At 39.0% G+C, this 19,179-nt stretch overlaps 1 protein-coding gene across 1 annotated transcript in view; it reads left to right on the top strand.

Annotated features, from left to right (window-relative positions):
• LOC126284578 (regulator of microtubule dynamics protein 3-like) overlaps positions 1–19,179 on the top strand; it is a 73,350-nt gene that overhangs the window by 1,106 nt on the left and 53,065 nt on the right. The window contains exons 2-3 of the mRNA XM_049983599.1: positions 13,464–13,578; positions 18,574–18,685. Of these exons, the coding sequence (XP_049839556.1) occupies positions 13,464–13,578; positions 18,574–18,685 (227 nt within the window). The remainder of the gene's footprint in view (positions 1–13,463; positions 13,579–18,573; positions 18,686–19,179) is intronic.

The raw sequence follows: 19,179 nt of genomic DNA, 5'->3' as shown, positions 1-19,179 counted from the left end.
TCACTATAAAAAGACAGGAACATCGCAGAAACCTAATCATATATTGCATAGTCAATAAATACTCTTTAAATTCAGTGAAGCTGACCATGTTTACGCTAGTTGATTAAATTAAAAAGGAAGCTACTTCTATGAAAACAAATAAAGCAACCATTTTTATAGCTTTATATTTATTTAGCAACTACCATACTTTATTTGTACTGAATAAAAAACTGGTTTCTTGAATGATACTGCCTTATTGGTTTTGTGTTTTTAGTTTATCTGTTGTTGGCGGCTGTTAGAAAATCGGCTTATGTCACAGATTTGAACCTCACCTCATCTCCCCCCAGAAATTTGGCTATGAGAGTTTGGTTGTGAGCTGTTGGAGCCAACGAATGTAATCAAAAAATAATTAAGATATCTACACAGTGCATTTAGTTTTGCAAAAGCTCATAATGATTGCATGCTCATTCCAGCAATTTATTTCTTTTACAATCTATTGTATATTGCAGTGCTTTTTTTTACAGTGTTGTTGACTGTCTTTTGCAACCCAGTCTTCATGATTAGTGGTACTTACGTAGAAATATCTCCTGTCTATCTCCTGTCTGTTGGTTCTCATGTACAGTCTATTGAATTCCTGCACCCAGACCTACCTAGGACCATCGCTTTTCCACTTTCCTTGAGGCTCCAAGCTCCTGTGTCTTGTTTAGCAGTGCTATTCCAATTGTTTCTTTTCTATTCACTATACCAGTACCGAATATATTTCCTTTATTTGTGTGATGTCCACATTCTTGAGCCTGTGTATTTGTGTGGTTTGCAAATATATAAACTGTTAAGAGTGTCCACACTTTTGCTCCTATGACACAGTGCTTTACACAAAATTTTTGTGCACTCCTTTTGGAGATACTATAGTTCCATAATTCTAGCTTTGTTGTGATCTTTTCTTTTCTTATTTTGTTCTGTACATCTTGAACCACTTTCCCACCTGCTGTCAGTCGGACACTTATGTAGGCCTATTTACATGAAGCTGTACTTTTAACTATTTTATCAGTATTTAACCCATGTCCTTTCACACCTGTGACCATATACTGTAAATTTTCGAAATTTATCTACATACCCCACTTCTGTTATTCATATATGAACTTTCTAAATGCATTATTAATCCTTCAACTATATTTATAATCACTTGGTCAGGTTTCCTATTTGCAGACCGATACCTTGACATTTCCTCTTCCATTTTTGAAAGGCGATGTCAGTAGGTACTTTGAACAATGTAAGATATTTAATTCTTAAATATAAACTTTTCTGACAAATGCATAAGGTACCTACTTTCATTTTACTATTATTATCCACATAAAACACTTCCATTGCTCTGATAAAAATTGCAGAATTTTTTGTACACCATTGTTGCTCCTAAGTTTTTAATTGGCACACTGTGATAAAAGTTGATTCCCACTTGAGATCAACAAAATAGATTGTGTGTCCACACTTTCGGCAGAATGTCATTACATATGTCATTTCACTTAGCCTAATACTGACCAGAGAAAATGAGCTATGATAGTTTATTAACGACCAGGGCAAATTTCATAATGACGATATTGACAAAATTTGCATGATAAACTAGAGAGAGGTTTTAGGGCAAGAAAATTCTTATCCAAGTATTTCAAAACACCAACAATTATTACTACAGAAAGTCATACACTGCATGCACACATTAAACGGTATGTAGACTTATTACTTACTCCCTTGTATTACTGTTTCTTTATAAGTACCAAGTAATGTGTAAAACAACAGTATTTACTCCTTCAATGAGCAGACTTTTTCAATGTTAAAAATTTCATTTAATGCAATTTGTTTCTTCATTGTATTTTATTATTTATGCACATCATAAATGTTTTCATTAGTCCACATCAGTACTTTCTTCCTGAAAAACTGTCACACCTGTGTCAATTCCACCATTAAATGTATTGTGGAAGGTTCATTCCATGTCAAATCAACAAATGAAAGTATTATTTTCAAATTGACCCTCTTGGATTTATTAGAAAGAATGTATACATGTAGTATTCACAAGTAGTAATACAACAATTTTTTCCAATTTTTCTGGCAAAAGATTACTGGGAAGGGGGTGCTAAAAAAACTGACCTTCTGACTTGTGGAACAATGGTGCTATTTTCACAACTTGTGTCTAATTAAGCTAGGACAGTGAAGTTGAGTTTATTTGAAAGGTCTTTTAGAGGGCTTTCAAATGATATAAAATAAGATTATTGAATTTTCGGAAATACGGAAGCGTCCGATCCCGCCCATGTGCTTTGACCCATGACGTCACAAATATGGTGGAAACGACCATAAACCATGATTCCAAAGGGGCGCATATAAAGTCATTATGTACACATTATCAGGACGAAAATACATAAAAAAACACACACACATTCCACAAAAACCCTAATGACACTAACGGGACAAGCGCGGGGAATGGGGGTTTTTGGGTGGGGACAAACAAAATATAAACATATTTAGACATCCAACCCCATACAAAACATTGCAAAAAAAAAAACTCCCCAAATACCACTAAACATGGTATCATCGGGATTCAGACACATCCCTTGACCTATATAGCTCAACAGCAGCTCCCGATCCCATAAATTGGGATTGAACTTTAAGTAATCCTCATTTCTTCACGACATACTGAACATTTCTCAACTTCATCCAAAAATCCGAATGGTTGAAGTAATTTTATTAGAGACAATGCACTGTCCACCATCATAGCTGACAACCGAAAACTGTTGATCCTGTCAGTCATATCCATACCTACCAAAGACATAAAAAAAGCAATTTACCAAAATTCACACATGACGCCCCACTCGCAAACTAAACCAAAAACATCACCTAACACACCACCAGAGAGCACCACCGATCGCATTAAAATGACACCTACAAACACGCCACTCTTACAAACTAAATTCCGCACAGTCACGGGTCAAAGCCGACAGGTGGGATCAGATGCTTTGGTCAACCTGAATTTTCTGATTTTTGAAAAAAATTATTATTGAAATTCTCAAAAAAATGTATTTAAAGGATATGAATTATTTAGGAATAAAGGAGACAAATTGAAAGGCAGAAGCACTGCACCGCCATAGGAACACAGAAAAGATACAGAGCTGTGCTTTGCTAGCTTTTGGAGCACTCACTCTCTCAACTTGACATATTGCTGGACAGTTCCACTCCCACCTAACAGATGTCTGTTTTTGTGTGTACTGTGCGAATTTTGAGCTTTTTGTGGTAACTTTGAAGAACTTGCTGGAGCATGTGACATACGACACCTTGGTTGGGCATGTGAAGTCATTAGTAGTCTGTGACGTAAAGCGAGAGACTTCTTTGTTTCAAGAATGTGGTGACTACCCTGGAAAGGGAGTACAGTCTTTACAGATACTTGGCATGGAAGACGTAGCAGAAAACTCTGCAGAAATTACATATGTGACATGGGAAGAAAATAAACTAATTAAGGAAACTGTTGCCTTTGACAATTTCAATGATGAACTTGGTAAATGGTCAGTGAAAGCAGTAACACACCAGCATCTGAAGAAATTGGAACGACAACACATTGCAGAAGCGAAAGGGTGTGTACAGGCTGAAGGACTATGTTTAGTGCTTTGCTGTAATTTTGCTGAGAACTGGTCAGCAATTCTCCCACAAGAAGTACAACGGTATCGTTGGAGTAATGACCAGGTTTCAGTTTGCCCAGGAGTGACATATTTTCAAAACAAGATCACAAGTGTGGCAGTTATAAGTGATGACACAGGACATGACTCAGCATTTGCATTTCTAGCAATGCGCAGAATTCTTCAACTGCAAACACGGACAGAGAAGATCATCATTATTTCTGATGGTGCTCCTAGTCATTTTAAAAATCGTTACAAGCTGTTTGAATTGAGTAAGTCACTTGTGCCTACTGACTGGTTATACAGTGCTACTCATCACGGAAGGGGCCTTGTGATGGTGTAGGAGGCCTGCTGAAGCACCGTGCTACAAAACATAATCTTTGTGGACAAAATGTAGCTGTGATCCAGAATGCTGAGTATTTTATGAGTCATGAAATCTTACACATCCACAGCCCTCGGTCTTTTGTCCAAAGAAGAAATTGAGGAATTCCGTGTGCAGAAGAAAGGAGAATGGTCCAACTACTCCTGTGAAAAGAATTCAGAAGACACATTTTTGGACTCAAAAGTTATTTGTGAACTCATATTGCACGCACTTTAAATAGTAAGAAAGAAGAAATTTGTTTAGTTTGGCCAACACCTCAGAACAGCAGGATAATATTCAGATTCACAACCTGTGTGTGTGTGTGTGTGTGTGTGTGTGTGTGTGTGTGTGTGTGTGTGTGAGAGAGAGAGAGAGAGAGAGAGAGAGAGAGACTGTGACTGGTGGATTGCAGAGATTATAGACACCAGTTATGAGTTAAACAAAATTAAATTGAACTTTATGCTACCACATGGACCAGTTGCTGGATATAGGTTTCCAGCTGAAGGACAGCAACAACACCATCAGGGCTCACTTCCTGTTCACAATGTTTTGAAGATAGTAAGTTCTCCAGTTCCTATTGGTTCAACAGGAAAACATCACTCTGTATCAAAGGAAAATACGAAAGAAGTGGAACATATTTTTAGTTCATTGACTGGCTAATTTCAGTACAAAACAGAGGGCACAGAAGTTGTATAAATCGAAACCTTTAAGTCTTTGGACCTTTTACATGGCTAGGTTTTGATTTTTTATGAGTCTGTTATGTGATAATGTGGTAATAAAACAGATTTTATGCATTACAAAAATTTAATTTGTTTATAAAACCTGTTCAACCTAAGAGTGGAAGCTCTCCTGTTCAGAGAATGTAGAACTGTATGGTACTAATCAACAGGGGAAAAAAAGTCAAAATTTTATACATTGTCATTTTTAAAAAAAAATTCCATAAATTATTTAAGAAAAAGTTTAGAACGCTATAGTAAAAGAATGTTGACAAGTAAGTCCCAATGGAGGATTTCTTTGTAATCATAAAGCAGATATCTTCCAAATAAAAAAGAGAACAAAATATCTGGAACTGTTCCAAGGATACAGTATTTTAAATTTTTTTTTTTCCAAAATTCGCGTCTTCAAAATGCACAATATTGTCTTGGGGGGGGGGGGGGGGCTGTACCCCGGAGTAGAAATTTTTTTTGGACAACAAAAAAATGTGTGTTCCTTACTTAGTCCTTCATTTCAACATATGCTAAATTCAATAATATCTGAGGCTATGAAGGTAAGATTGTTTTGTAGCCTGCCTGAATTGATATGGAGTATGCTATTTGCTTTTACCTATATTGAATTAAACAGTGAAAGTTTAAAAAAATTCAATACAGGTGCAGCTAAATACCAGAGGGAGGCCTAAAGTCAGTTACTTTTAGGTTCTTGTTATGTATTTTGATGATTCATATCAGTCTAGTTCATCATGCTTCTAATCAGTCAGTTTATTGCACATCACCATTTCTGTATTCGATAATATATATGTTTTCTGTGTAGCATCTTGAATCTTGAAGGTTCAAGATTGTATGTAGTTCCCTGCTGCTTATGGAAAGAATGTCTACATGACTAGAGAATGTGAAAGATGTTTATGTTAGGAGCTAACTGTGATTTATTATTTTCCTTATTTTTTCCAACTGCCGAGCACAACCATTAGTGTCCATTGTATTCATAAGTAATATATCCTTTGATGTAATCAAATGATATTGAATCACTGTCAACAACTGTCACCAGTTCAATTTTGCTTTCATTAGAGTCCAAATACACTTTTGTTGTTATTATGTTCTCGCTTAGGGGAGTAAAAGTGTGAAGTTCTTTTGTCACTACAATTGTGCATCTTTTCTCAAATCTCTCTTGTGAGTTTCAGTTCCTCATTTTCATAACATACTTGAAATTGATCCCTTCAACATTGTCTTTGGCAAACACACAAAGTTGTTCAGGTGTCATGATTTGATCAGTTTACAGATGTTGCCGACTTCCTAGGGGCAGCTAGTCTTGTGACTTTTCCACCAACTCCATCGCGATCTCCTTTAGCAAGAGAGATGGCATAAAAATGCCACTGTGCTTCAATATCTTTCATGAGCTCAGGTTGATGAAGTCATGGTAGCATGGGTTGATGAAGTCCTTTCTGTCTTTATGCGGAGATGCCACTCCATCAGAGAAGTAATATATTTTATGTTATTTTCTGTTAAATGTTACAGTCAGAAAGTCGATCAAGTAAGACTATAACAGGTGCACAGTAACTGTGTTGTGTGGGAGGCATTCTGATATAATAACAAAGACTCACGTCCACTTGTGTTCGTCGCCACCCTTGTTGCCCATCTACGAAGGGGTAAATTATTGCTTGTGTGTTGGTCCAGTGATACATTGAACTCTGTCCTGTGCCACAAAGGTCTTTCAATACCTGTTGATTTGTTGACTGCAAAGAATTGTCATGTAATTGAATTTAATTTGTTGAGAAATAAATCAATAAAAGGAGTTTGTGATGGTTTCCACAGATGTTCCTTACAAATATAATGGACACTGGTGGGTAACCTGTGTAGTTGTTAAAATAAGGAAAAGAAGTAAACCACAATTAGCTTCTTACATCCACAAGGACCATTCACCTCTTTCACATTCCTCAGTGATGCAGATATCCTTCTCATAAGCAGCAGGGAACTAAAGACAATATTGAATCCTCATACTGCTACAGCAGGAACATATTCATTGTTCCGTCCAGAAATGGTGACATGCAACAAACTGATCAGCTAGAAGCATGATGAATTGAACTGATATGGCTCATCTAAATAATTAACAAGAACCTATAACTAAATGATCTTAGGCCCACCTCAGGCATTCAGTTGTACTGATGTTTTTAAAAGATTCACAATTTGTACTGTAGAAGAATGGGAAATCCAGGATGGAATGTAACAGTACGAGAGAAGGAAAGTTGCTACTCACCATATAGCGGAGATGCTGAGCCGCAATAGGCACAATAAAAAGATACACACAGTCAAAGCTCTCGGCCATTAAGGCCTTTGTCAGCAGTACACACACACACACACACACACACACACACACACACACACACACGTGTGCACAAGCGCAACTTGCACTCACATCTGTAGTCTCAGAGAGCTGAAACTACACTGCGAGCAGCAGCACCAGTGTATGATGGGAGTGGTGACTGGGTGGGGGTAGAAGGAGGCTGGGGCAGGGAGGGAGAGGGATAGTATGGTGGGAGTGGCAGCCAGTGAAGTGTTGCAGGTTAGACGGAGTGTAAGAGAGAAGGTACGGAGGGGGGAGGTGGTAAGTAGCGGAAAGGAGAGAAAAAATAATAATAAAAGAAATTAAAAGACTGGGTGTGGTGGTGAAATGACGGCTGTGTAGTGCTGGAATGGAAACGGAGGGGGCTGGATGGGTGAGGACAGTGACTAACGAAGGTTGAGGCCCTGTTCGCATCCACTGAATCCACCTCATCCAGTCACATCTGCCATCCGCCCTCAAACCTGCTACCCACAGTAATATACTTAGATTTATTAATGATTAGTTATTCTCTACTTTGACCTTTGTCACTTCTCGCCAATTTTAGTGAGTTTTCGCCTTCCACTATCGTTGTCTTCCTCAGATTTCATCTCTTTTTTTCCCCCTGTACATCCATTTTGTACTCTTCACACGTATTTGGGTGTATGTTTGCGTAATTTTTCAGATGTAATTCTACTTCCTTACGTATTTTTTTAGCATTTTTGCACCACCATGGATCCTTGCTCCTTCCATCTACATCAATGCAGAAAAGTTTCCTTATCCCTAGCCAGATCCCAGTCCTACATACTGCCCCTGTGTTGTTGCTTGGCTCATGAAATCCCCCCTAATGGCATTACCATCAAATTACCCATCTCTGGTTGCCACCTCTCCTTCCACAATGACCTCCACCTGTTCAGATTCCGGCAATCCTTAGCCCTCACCAACATAGTTCTGCAATCCTCCTTGCAGTACCTTCTCTCCATCCGCAAATTCCTGGAACCCATAACACATATTGAAACTCTTGCGCTGCAGGAACTTGAGCAACATGCACAATGCCACCTCAGAAAGCTCTCCATCCTGCTTACTTCCTACTCCCACCTCGGACTACCACTTCAGAAAGCTCTCCATCCTGCTTACTTCCTACTCCCACCTCAGACTACCACTTCTACAACAACCTTCAAATCTCCCCTATGCCCCATCATAGCTGACAAACCTTGTCTCTCAGACCTACTACACCTACCCCACCCTTCGAAACTCCCTCCCACCACCACACAGAACTCAAACCCTAAACAGACCCATAACACAGTCATGAACCTTTCCTCCAGAAGCCTTAGTCCCACAGAAATATCAGTTCTTTCCAAAGGCCTCACCTTTTGTCCCACTCCCAAATTCAACTGTGCTGGACTAGTTAAAGATCTTCTCTCCTTCTCCCGGTCCCTATAGTGGAAACACTTTTTTGCCACCAACCCGACCAATCAGACACAACCAAAGATCAACATTGAACCTTGCCTAATTCAGTTCCTCCTCCAGCCAATCGTGAGCCACCCCCACTGCCTACATACCACCTCCTGTTAACTTCCCAGAATTTCTTATCCTCGAACCTTTCCTCACCTTCATTCCTCAAATCCCTCAACATTCGTACTAACCTTACATACACAGAAAGAACCGCAGTCCACCGTCTAAAAACTGATTCCGATCTTATAATCCTACCTGCAGACAAAGGCTCTACCACCGTAGTTTTGAACCACAAGGTTTATGTGGCAGAAGGACTCTGTCAGCTGTCAGATACTTCCACCTACAAACCATGCCACAGTGAGCCCATTCCAGAAATCCAGCAGGATCTCCAGTCACTACTCAAATCCTTAGGACCATCCTAGAACCTCTCCTTAGAGTCCATCTGTCTACCTACCCCTACCACTCTCTGTACTCCCACCTTCTACATGTTTCCCAAAGTCCATAAACCCAACCACCCAGGACACCCCATTGTGACCAGTTACTGTGCCCCCACTGAGAGACTCTCTGCTCTCCTGTTCCAGGGTCCCAAGATCTCTTTTGCCCCTACGATATGCCAGCGTATTGTATGGTCCATCCCTGAAGAGTTATAGGGTCTACTATCTTCTACACTGATGATTTTAAAACAATAGCTAAGGCAGCATACGCTTTTACATCTTCTACTGGCATGGAACACCATTTACTGCCAGAATCATGTAGTGTGTTCACAGTCAAGCTGCTGACCATTAACAGGCCCCTCCATTTTGTTCCTCAGGCTTCCCTCCACAGTGTTTCATTAGGTATGGTCGCACTGAGCAGCTTGGAGGCTATAGACTGATGCTACTCTCATCACCCTTTGGACTCTGCGCTACTGCCTTCAGTAATAAACTCCACACAATTGAGGAGACTACTGCAATTTGGCACTCTTTCTTCTGTGCCTCTCGGAATGAGTTCTTTGCCGTCTACACATCGGTCATACTAGGCTCACCCATGATTTTCTCTTGCATAACGTGCCACCCTCCCCATTTTGATTGTGGAGCCAGACTGATTTTATCCTATATGTTGGTGGAATGTCACCTCCTTTTGGCCCTTCCTACTAAGTACAGCTGGCCAGATTATTTGTCTCTAATATTAGCAGATGATTCATGGATTGTTGAGCCGATCCTCAGTTTCATTCATGCAAGAGCTTTTTATTTTCAGTTGTAAGATTTTGCTTTACTCCTGGAGCAGGCACAGGGCGGTTGTGGTTGGGGCCTCTCTTCTTGTTTTTTTAGATTTGGCCTACCCTTCTACTATTTGTGTTTTTATTTTCCTCACTTTATAGAGACTGGATTCACCCACTTTTAGCGGACATATCTGTTTTCTGCATGTAACTTCTGAACCACAGGACTGGTGACCTCACCATATAGCCCCATAACCCCCCTCAATCTGTCAATCGATCAATCAGTTTGTAGCAGTTCATACTTGATTTCTGTGAAATTCTTTTTACAGATTCATATATTTAATTGTTTGCTTTCATATTTCATTATATTGTCCATATTTCAGATCTGTCTCCTTTGATGAAAGTCATTTGAAGAAAGCTTGTTTATTGTTATTCCTTAAAGATCAAGGAACATACCTTATGTTCATTGGATTTCCTTCTCTGCTTCACATAAGAACTTTTGTGCTTCATGTAAGGAATTTTGCAAAGCATAAAATGTTTCATTGACATTTTCTGCAGGCTTATTTACAATTCCCTTGTCAATCTGTTTGTACAAGAAGATTGTAAAATCATTGTGAAAGCTTCGTATACTACAGCCAGCCAAATGACAGGCCTACTCATTTTCGTTCCATTCTTGCTTCAGTTGTGTGTGTGTTATAAACTTGACCTTTCACTAAAAACTGGTCTTATCCACCAGATTACCATTCTTGCTATTCTTAACACTAGACCGCAGCTTTTTTCTGTGTATTAATATAGTCAAGTGCTGACAGCAAGTTTCTTGTGGAATTAGTCGTAGTATGTTTGTTTGTGTGAAGAAAGAAAAACTGTTCAATTTTTTTTCCTTCGAACTCCGTTGTCAGCCACTATGTTCTCTACCACTATGTGGGTGGTCAGTCTCGATGGCGATCTGCTCACTGTCCTAGCAGATACTGATTCCAATTTTACAAGGGTGATGAAATTCAGTGAACTGTCAGGCCTCATCTCTAAATTAGTGGTGAAGGGAGGCAGACTTTAATGGATTATAAACTCTTCCATATGTGTGGACGGTCTACATCCCCACTGATCAGATTAGCATGCTCATTTTTTGTCAGGTCACTGGTGACCATGATGTCAAGTGCCTCTCAACTCAAATAATCACCATCCTCATGAGGCTGACTATTACATAACTCCCTAACTCAGAAAATATGTGAGGAGATAGCAAAAATCTAAGCCAGGTCCTTGCGAAATAGAGGCAGTAGTACTGATTATTCAGCAAAACACATGTAGAGTTTAAAAAAAAAAGGCATTGTATGGCTATAAGCTGGCCATTCATATTTTTTCTGTAAAAATGGCTAATCATTTCTATTCAAGAATTCCTCTGTGCTATAGAATGAGTTGTTCAGGAAACCATCTTTAATCTACATTTGAAAACACTTCTACCGTCTGTCAAACATTTTATTTCCAGGGGTAGACTTCAAAGAGTTTTATAGCTGCATATTTCACCTCTTGCTGGGCCAAACTTAGGTTCAGTGGTGTATGTGTGAATACCTCTGTTAGTCTCAAACTTATTCGTAAGTAAATAAATGTACTGTAAAGCTTCGATTAATATGCCCAGCTGCCTGCAAGACATAAGAGTGAAAGCCCCACACATAATTCCAATTGTATTCTTTTGTGTGAAAAATAATTTTTGCCTAAATGAAGAGTTGTCCCAGAATATTATCCCACAAGGGAAGAGTAGACTAAAATCATGATAGATGGAGCAGACAGCAAAATCTTAGTAGGTCTGCTTGAAAATATTATAACAGATGACCTAAAACATTTCACCAAAATGAGATTCGATACTAGCATTAGCAGAGAAAAGCATTGAACGGAAAGGAGAAATTTATATCTGATCCTCCAAATAAAGACCTGAGGAAAAGATTGGCCAAATGCTATATTGTGAATGTATTCAGAATAGGTATCTAGATTTTGTGAAAAGATGAGGAAAGAAGGCTGGAGGTACTGGGAATGTGTGTATGGAGCAAACTGGAAAGTGTGAGGAATGAGGAGATGCTGAAAGTGTAGGAGAGAACAGAAAACATTTAGCCACTAGAAGGAAATATTTACTAGGCCACGTATTGAAATGCTCATAGTGACTGACTCCAGCAAGGAAGAGAAGGAATGGTAAAGGGAAAGAGGGGAATGTGAAGTAGAAGACAGCAAGCAATGAACGGAAGAGCAACAACTGCGCTGAACTAAAGAGGAGAACACACAGCTGGGAGAGATGGACCTGTGCAAGACAGAACAGATGATGACAATGACGCCGATGACGCTGACAATGACAATTATGGAGAATGGGAGCTGAAGCTGTCTCTCACAATCCTGATTTGGATTTTCAGTGGTTTACCCAAGTTGCTTATGGAAACTGCCAGTATGGGTCCTCCACTAAGCCATAGCCAATCTTCTTTACTGTCGTCCTTTATAAACACTTATACGTATATTATTGTGAGTGTGTGGGGGGAGGAGGGAATCACTGTTGAGCCAAAAAAAAAATTGTAACCCCTGTGTAATAGCATATTGGTACACCTTTGTAACATTATAAAGAAAGATTCTGCAGGGCACGGATCTGATGAGGTATGTGGCATCAGCTGGCCAGGCACAAGTCACCCAGTTCCCAAAATATAAACGTCGATTTGTGGGTGCATAGCTGGCGCCCGATAGTGATCCAAATGCGTTTGTTACATTCAGATTGGACAACTTCGGTGGTCAGGCTCTCATAAGTTGACTGTTGTCCTCCTCAAACTGCTGCAGCATGATTCTGGCCTTGTGACATAGGCAGTAATCCTTGTTAAAGATCTACTTTCAATGTCCTACTACACCCAGAAACCTGTACACATGTTTGGAGCAGCTGTTTGCCTGGACATGTGGGTATCTGGACATAATGGTGGATCTGATGTTATGAGAAACATGATTTATCCATCCGGGTAACACATTTCCTTTGATCTGTGGTGCAATTTCAATGGTCCTGTGCCACTGCAATCTTTATTGATAATGTCTTTGGGTCAACACGGGGACACTTAGATGTCGTCTGCTTGCAGTTACATGTTCTACAGTGTGTACTGAACGGTGTGTTTTGGAATAGTTGTGCATGCACCAACATTGTACTGTGTTGTGTTATCGGCTGCATATTGACCTTCATGTTCTGTGAAGAAGTGTAGACATCAGACACTTTGTCACCTACTCATGGTTTCACTGCCTTTTAACTGTTTTCATAGATGCTGAGGACAGTCGCAGGGAAAAAAAAAAGGCTGTGCAGCTTTGCCATTTCAGAGATGCTCTTTTCTAGGTCCCAGGCCATAGCAATCAGTCCTTTGTCAAAGTCAATTATGGAATTGGATTTTCCCTTTGTTGCTCATATAGTTGCTAAAATAATTCCAAATATGGCTCTACACTCTTTATATACTTTCCTTTACTCATCAGTCACTTTTGTATTGTTGATGACTATACACCACCTTCGTGTATAGTAAGACTGGATCCACAGGACATGGTACCATTTAGGAGTGAGTTTTAATCTAAGATGACTGCAGTTCGACTGACTTGAAAAGTGATTTATAAATTTTAGTAACTGACTTTTAATCAACTGCACAACCTGAACTTGGAGGTTTTAGTAGATATACACATTGCTTTAAAATTTGTGTTACTGAGCTATCTCCTATAGGGGCATTTTACATAGTGATGTTGAGGTCTCATTATGTTCTCCTATTTATTCAGGGTAATGCTCTTTCAGTGAAACTGGAGATTCTGAGCTGACAAACCTCCTCCGTGAAGTGGACGGTTTGCTGAGGGGCAGTGCTGATCAACAACAGACGGCATTTTATTTGTTGGAACAACATTACAACCAAGTAAGCTTGCTTTACTTTTGCTACATTGTGCTTCCGAAAGAGTTTTGTCTGACAGTGCTATAAAGTAAAAATTAAAACAGACATCAAGCCGAAAATTGCTTTGAACATCACAGTACTTCACAAGGCACAATTCTGTCAGAGGTGGTATGTCATTGCTTTCCACTGACCTTAGAATTGACTTCCCAGCCCACTGTAGGGAGGACATACATTTTAACGTGGAATCCAAACCATGGTGGAACTGGGCATTTTTCACATTGGCCAGGGATTGAACCTGAGGCATTCCTCGCACCTCATTACCTTCCTTTGTTGCACATTACAAGAATTATCATAATACTTTCCATCGAGTAATGAAAGAATAATACTTTCCATCGTGTAATGAAAGAAATTATCATATTTCTTTTTAGACTGCTCTTAGTAAGTGGTGGGATAAAGAATAAACAACATGTGTTGCCCAATTTATTTCTGGTTATATAAAAATTCTTTGTCAAAGCATATGGTTAGTGTTACACTCCCATCTGCATATATTGCAGCAGAATTAAATGCTTCATTGTAAATATAGTACAGATTACTGGGTGGAAATGAATGTTAAAGCATCTCAGCCAGTGGTCACTTTCACAACATTTATTAGCAGAGATTATATAGTATTTGCATGAACAAAACTATAGACAAAAATAAATGGAAGACTTTTTTAGCAAATTTAATCAAAATCGGTCTTTCTTAGATGCTTGAACAAATGTTAATGTAGCTGCTTTTCAGACTGAAAGGTCCTACCAATAATGGTTTTATTTAAATTTTGTAATATTAACCCATCCAGCTGCGGAAAGGTTCTACAAGTAATGGTTTTATTTACATTTTGTTATATTAACCCATCCAGCTAGCCGTGCATGTTAAAATGCTGCTTCCAGGTCGAGAAGGTGTGCCGGCCTCTAATGAAATCTGCCTGATGAATTAATGATGTACTTAGGTGTGCCATTCATCTCGTATGTCGTTTTGAAAACTCCTGCATGCTTTCATGCGAGTCATACTATGTGCAGACAATCAGGGTAAGTGTATTTTGTCCCAGGAGGTAACAGGGTGGCATGAGGAAGGGCATTTGACCTCCCCGTAAATTAACTGTGGTCCCAAACCTGTTCATAACTGTGCCGACTGTGCACAGACACGGAACAAAGGCACAAGAAAAAGATAATTTACATTTTGTAATATTAGTGTGTCCTTTCCAACGCCATACTGACATCACCCATCAGGCACGAACCAAGATGATGGGGGTTACACATGCTTGAAGTTGAGGAGTAATACCTCAAAATTTGTTGTACAATGTTAATGAACGAAATTGTGATTGGTGTCAGATTCTCGTTTTTGTTTTATACCATTGTTTCACATATTCATGGTAGGATTAACATAAAAAAATATTTGAAACTTCTTGGCAGATAAGTGTGTGACAGACCGACACTCAAACTGAGAACCTTGCCTTAGCAGGCAGTCCCCTTATCGACTTAGCTATTGGGGGCATGACTCGTGACCTGCCCTCACAACTTCACTTCTGTCAGTGCCTCTCTATGTAGCAAATCTCGCAGAAGCCGTCCTGCACCTCAAACACAACTAGCACTCCTGGTAGACAGGATACCTATATCACTAAACAGCATGCTTCATGGTACACAGTCTCTGTTGCTGGCTGCCTTCCTAACAGCTTTTAGGGAAACCATCCATTTGTCATTAAGAATTGTAAACTTGTGTTAAAGGTTTAACACAGTGAGACTGGTATTCCAGTGAGATACAATTTATATTTTGTGAGGCAGTATAACTCACTGAGCAGAAATTACCTACGCTTTATTTGTCCAGTATTTGAGAATGAGAGCACATACCGATTTCCAACAAACTTTATGTACAATTTGAAATTGTTTTAGAAACAGTTTGTCCCTTACAGCCTTGGTTTCAGAGATACAACACACCAACTCATTCATAAAGTAATCAGTTATTTGAAAGTATTTATTCACAGGAGCTAGATTCTTTAATGAATTATGTACTGCGGCTTTATTGGTTGTGGGCAACATGGAAAGGATAGATTTGTATTCAACGTAGAGGAGGCACTGAGTCGCAAACAGGCACTATGGAAAAAATGCTAGAAATATTCTTTCCATAGCACCTGCCTGAGACGGAGTGCCTGCTCTGTGCGGTGGATAGCAATCTATGCCTTCCACATTGTTGCTACCTAAAATGTAAGTATTGTGTGTGGACCAAGGAATGTGTCGGTCAGAATATGGAGCATCAGTTGTATTTTAATTTGTACTACACTTTGTGCACTGTGTGGTCATTATTTCCACAGTTTCTCTGTCCTCTTATGAGGATATTGACAAGCACTGGATACTTGCTGTACTTTATTTTATCATGTTTTTAGTAAATATTAAAAATGAAGAATCTATGACTTGACAAACAGGAAAGTGCTGGTAGGTAGACACAAAAAAAAAACCACACACACACACAAAATTTCAAGCTTTTGCAACCAACAGTTGCTTTGTCAGGAAAGAGGGAAGTAGAGGGAAAGATGAAAGGATGTGGGTTTTAAGGGAGAGGGTGAGGAGTCATTCCAATCCCAGGAGCGTAAAGACTTACCTTAGGGGGGAAAAGGGACAGGTTTTCACTCGCGCGCGCACACACACACACACACACACACACACACACACACACACACACACACACACACACACACACAATCCATCCACACATATACAGACACCAAATAATTAATATTAATAATATTATTATTAATTAATCAATTAATTATTATTGATAATAATAATATTAATAATAATAAATATTAATATATAGTGATCAGTAGAACAGGTAAAAAAATCATAACTTTCAAACAAAAAAATTATGAGCCCCACAAGGTGTTGTAGCAACAGGAATGGAATTATTTTGTTTTCTGAAAATGATCAAATACTGTATGAATATAGTCTCGAGTATTTGCACGCAGTAAGTTACACTGACTGAAGACATATTCTCAGTTTCTAACTGTTATGCTTGTCTTACTATCCTGAACATTTCACTTAAGATTATACCTCTTGCTGAGCAGATTATGTCTGCATTTTAAACTTTTTTAGTTTGATCACTAATTATATGAAATACTGAAAAAAAATTTTGGCGCTCTCCTGGAAGCTGTTCGGTAGGCAACCTGCAGTGGGGCCAGTGTTCCCTGTCCTATGATAGTTGCTCAGTGACACAGATGCCTCTGCCCTTAAATAAATTATCATAACCCATTTTTCTGACAGCCAGATGAATCCTGTGTTTTGTAGCTCTGTATCTTTTTAACTCTGCATTTGGCCAATCTCTGGTCACTTTAAATTCAGAAGTGATTTGGATCCATTGCAACTTTAACAATTCTTTCATCGTTAGATGAAATATATTTTTAGCTCCATGTTTAGCTCCATTGGCCCTCGTCAAGTCTATTTTATTGTATTCATTTATTTTCCTCTCGAAAAATGTATTAAAGCAAATGTGTTGCTCTTAGTGAATTCTATTAATGTATGGCCTGACCTCAGTCTTTCCTGCTATTATGTCCAAAGTTATCTGCTGAAATATCATTTTTCCTGCTCAGTTTTGCATTAAAATCATCATCCTGTCGTTTCTGTAAAAGTTCTTTCCTAATGCTGTTTCTTCCTGAAAATTACAAGTATGTTTACTGTATAAATGTCCTAAATGTAGCATGCTTGTATGTTGTTGTTAGATGAAAAATAAACTCTGTTTATGTCAGGAAATAGTATTTTTGTGGAAAGAGTTTGAGTTCAAGCGGTTATTTAATCTCATAACAGTAACAGTATTTCAAAGATATGACTTCAAGCAGTTATTTAATGTTATAATGGTAACAATATTTCAAATACATTCAGTAATGCGTTGTAGTTTGTAATTGTTCGCTGTTAGAAGAATATTATGTAACTGGATAACAATACAAATAGCAGCATATGGCTGGACTTCATGTTACAAAAAGAACATTTTATTCTTGGCCGGCCGGAGTGGTCGATTGGTTCTAGATGCTACAGTCTGAAACCGCGCGATCGCTACGGTCGCAGGTTAGAATCCTGCCTCGGGCATGGATGTGTATAATGTCCTTAGGTTAGTTAGGTTTAAGTAGTTGTAAGTTTCTGATGACCTCAGATGTTAAGTCCCATAGTGCTCAGAGCCTTTTTTTGATTACTTCCTGGAATACCCTACTCTGTGAACTGTTTTGTTCTGTACCTAACCATCTGCACCTTTACTGTTGATAAGACAATTTAGTTGTGTAAAACCAAAGAATGTCGATGCCATCTTCTCTAATAACTTTATAACAAACTCTGCTCACTTTTGTTGGTTGTGTGTGATTAGTTTCTTTCCAAACTGTTACACAAATTTTTCATAGTAAAAATATATGTTTGCTTGTTCTAATCAGGACTACTGAATTTATGGTAAACTTCTGTCATGCCTAATGTACAGTCCCTTGGTTGCCTTAAGAAACTAAACTGCAGACAGTTATCTTGACAGAACCCCACTGTGCACTATATTTAACACTGTCACTGAAGGCATGTGCTCTGTGCTACCTTCACTTCCACATGACATCTAGTTGGAGTTCCATCTAGTTGTAGTTCCAGATTTTGCTTTATGTAACAGTATCACTCAACACAATAAGAGATATCAGTCTCATCATGTAACCAAAAAAGAATACTGTAATGACCTTGTGAGGTGATAACTGAGCAGCAAGATATACCAGTGTGTTATAGCCAGAGTGACATAGCTCAGTAGTTTATAATATGTTCTGATGACTACCTGCAGGAATGGCCAAAGTGTTGCACAATACAGTTGCAGATTTGTTTCCCTCAAACACACTCCTGCACAAGAAACTTACATGTACACAAGGGATTTTCTTGATCTGATAGGTTTGGAGTGACTTGTATGTTGACAGCGTCAGTGATTTGTGTACTCCATTTGTAGTTCTTGAACCTGATGTGAAGTTGTTGGTTCCAGTACTCCGAGGAGCCCGAGGTACTGTGGCGGCTCGCACAGGCATCACACGCCCTGACAGCAACTATGGAGGATGCAGTAACTCCTGAAAGGAAGAAATCCATTATACAGAAGGGTCAGCAACAGTAAACATCACTTTTTTTTGTATTGGTTAGTCATTTGCAAGGCTTCATATCCCTGGTTTTTCCTTACATCAGACACCCCCCCCCCCCTCCCTCCCTCCCTCTCTCTCTCTCTCTCTCTCTCTCTCTCTCTCTCTCTCTCTCTCTCTCTCTCTCTCTCTCCCTCCCTCCTCCGCCCTCTCTCTCTCTCATGTAGCCAGGGTATGCTCAGCAAATTCTGTGTTCTACTCTGTTTGCTTGTTGTGATTTAACTCATATTATTCGACCATGTGTGGATCAAATACATTCATTCCACGTGTGTGTGTTTTTTACTGTATGCATATTCTTTGTTCATTAGGTTGACATCATGTTTCATTTAATTGTTTAAGACTTTGTGTGCTTTGACATGTTTCAATGAAGTGTTTGACTGCCTTTAGTGTTTATGTTATAATTTTATGTTGTGTTCAGTGATATATCGATTTGTTCTTGAACATTTTCGTGCGCTATA

The sequence above is a fragment of the Schistocerca gregaria genome, chromosome 8 (genome assembly GCF_023897955.1).
Source record: "Schistocerca gregaria isolate iqSchGreg1 chromosome 8, iqSchGreg1.2, whole genome shotgun sequence".
NCBI classification, from domain to species: domain Eukaryota; kingdom Metazoa; phylum Arthropoda; class Insecta; order Orthoptera; family Acrididae; genus Schistocerca; species Schistocerca gregaria.
The sequence above is the reverse complement of the archived record's forward strand: the minus strand, read 5'-3'. Positions and strand labels throughout refer to the sequence as shown.